A 2,685-nucleotide genomic window follows, 5' to 3' on the forward strand; every position below is an offset into this window, starting at 1 on the left:
TCTCGGGAAGATCCCCCGTCATCCGGAGCTGAACCGAGCCGCGTCGGCCCCGAGGCCTCGGCTCAAAGTTGTTTCCCACAACACATGATATTAAAATTTAAAAAGATAAATATGGTGTTTCCATACTTTGAAAAGATAGATATTTATATTGCATGTAACCCATTGTAGTAAATGCAAATTTGGACTGCTATATCTGTTTAAGGAGTTATTGTCTCAATTTAGAGCATTTATTATCACTTTATGATTTATTTTCTCTGCCGAGACACCGCGACTATGTCGTGAAAACTTTACTGGGCCTTCCATGTTTGTGAAACTTTTCATCTGTTCTCCTTCTGATTCAATTTGAATGGAATCAAAAAGCAAGCAGAGAAATAAACGAGGGCGAGAGAGAGAGAGAGAGTTTTAAGTTCCAGGACTATAGCTGGATTATTTTGACTGCATCACTAAAATATTGCAGAGAACCCCACTTGCACTTGAAGTAGGTTCATCCATCTACTTCACTGATAAGATGTACTTGATCTCAGATCACAATATACTCAACAACAGACCTTGTTGTTGCTGCATGAACTCTGCATGTGATGAAGATACAGACACTTCATTTGAGTTCAGAAACCATCCCCATCACAGTAGAGGCTTCTGCAGGCATGATCCCAAGATTCAAATTTTGCATTCAATTCCTGATAATAATATCACATCACATGAACATATGATGTTAACCCTCTTTGCCTTCATGGATCCTTCCTCCACTCGTCTTGTTGAAGGCTGAGCCTTCTTCATCCTAAAGCAAATGACAATACAGAGAGGCAAATGTGATAAAAAGACCCTCCCCAACTAACATCCTTTTCCTTCATCTTCCTCCAACTCCCATTCTCACCATCCCTTCTGTAATAGCTCTCGTTTATCTCTCTTTCTCTCCCTAAACCTCTTCTCTCCATCCCTCCATCATCAGCATCATCTCTCTCTCTCTATCTCTCTCTCTCTCTCTCTCTCTCTCTCTCTCTCTCTCTCTCTCTCTCTCATCAACATCTTTCCTCCACTTCACCAAAATCCGAAGTGTAGCTCTTCAGCTACTTTCGCTGCTTCAATAGCCAAGAGAATGACTATGTGTTCCGGTTTCCTTCTCTTTGTTCTCTCGAGCAAAAAGGAAACTTTTTTGAGTTTCCGCCATTGCTGAAACTTCCTTCTGCACACAAAGACCTGAGCTTTCTGCGTTCCCAATGTCTTCCCGGCCGAGAATGTTAGTGATGCGGCAACCTGTGGTGGTCGACGTCGGGTGCAGCTGCCGGCGGCCAAAGCTCCCATTTTTGTTCTCCTCCTCGCAGAAAACCACCAAGCCACCGAAGAGCCCTTGCCTCCCCTACTCTTCCACCACCACTTCATCATGGGAAACCAGCATTACCGTAACCACTAACACCACTGCTGCCGCCGTGAGCTCCTCCTCCTCCTCCTCTCCCTCCCGCTACGGCGACTGCACCTCCTCTCCGTCGCTCGCGATCGACCAGCCGGAGATCTTGAAGAAGACGACTGCTAGGGGACAGCGAAGGACAAACAAGAAGAAGAGGAACAAGCGCGCGGCTGCGACGCCGGGGAGGAAGAGGGTGGTGGAGGGGAGTGTAGCAGTGGTCAAGGAGTCGTTGGATCCGTGCATGGACTTCCGGAACTCGATGCTGCAGATGATCGTGGAGATGGAGATCTACGAGTGGGAGGACCTCCGTAACCTCCTCTACCGCTTCCTTGCTCTCAACGCCCCGGGCCACCACCACCTCATCCTCCGCGCCTTCGCCGAGGCCTGGAACCTCGTCTTCGCGCCTTCTTCCCCCTCCGCCTCCACCTCAACCTCAACCTCAACCTCAACCTTCTCGACCCGCCGCCGTCAGCGACCGAACTCCCTTGAACGCGACAGCTGGGGCGAAGGAGAAGACGAGAGTTGAGATCCCGCAACTACCCAGTGCGACGTGGAAAAACTCCACTGGCAGGTGACAGGATCGCACACCGCAACAAAATCATAAAAAAGGAATAGTAGTAAAAGTAATTATTATAATAGTTTTCTTTTTTTGTTTTAAGAAAGTATTGATAAAGAAATGATATGCTTTGGGCTTGAATGGTAGGTACAAGGGGAGGGGCCGTAACTTGTGAAGTGCTTTTAGATAGTAATGTGATGGTAATGGGGATAGAAAGCGGATGATGGGTTGTGGGGTGTGAGGGCTGTGCTTGTCCGTAGACTTTCAATGAATGGCTTTTTCATGTTCGTCTCTCAATGCAATCAAACATAGTTATTTTTAATTTATTATATAATGAAAAGGCATTTCACAATCATAACTTTATATTTTTAATATTTTTACAAACATATATTTTTTTAATCTTTTTATATGTTTTATTTAAATATAATGAAAATAGATGGTTCAATGCCCAACTTGTGAACCAATAATCTAAGCGTGGGATATTCAAATCAATTTGAATCAAATTGTTAAGGGTGAAATCGAGTCAAACTGCGATTCAGTTAAAGTAATTGTTTTAATTAGAACCTATCTAATTGAACCAATTCAAAACCAATTAATTTGGTTCAATTAATCAATTAATAAGCTTTTAATTTTAAATAATTTTAAAATATATATTTTTAAATGAATTGATTCAGTTCAATTGAATCGAACGAGAATCTTAGTCTAATTGGATCAATAAAATTTG

At 43.4% G+C, this 2,685-nt stretch overlaps 1 protein-coding gene across 1 annotated transcript; it reads left to right on the plus strand.

Annotated features, from left to right (window-relative positions):
- The first annotated feature begins 722 nt into the window (after nt 1-722).
- On the plus strand, nt 723-2,252 carry LOC135618314 (transcription repressor OFP8-like). Its single transcript, XM_065119195.1, has one exon. The coding sequence runs from the start codon at nt 1,218-1,220 to the stop codon at nt 1,929-1,931; it is 714 nt and encodes a 237-aa protein (XP_064975267.1). The 5' UTR covers nt 723-1,217; the 3' UTR covers nt 1,932-2,252.
- Nucleotides 2,253-2,685: the final 433 nt, after the last annotated feature.

The sequence above is a fragment of the Musa acuminata genome, chromosome BXJ2-8, assembly GCF_036884655.1.
Source record: "Musa acuminata AAA Group cultivar baxijiao chromosome BXJ2-8, Cavendish_Baxijiao_AAA, whole genome shotgun sequence".
NCBI classification, from domain to species: domain Eukaryota; kingdom Viridiplantae; phylum Streptophyta; class Magnoliopsida; order Zingiberales; family Musaceae; genus Musa; species Musa acuminata.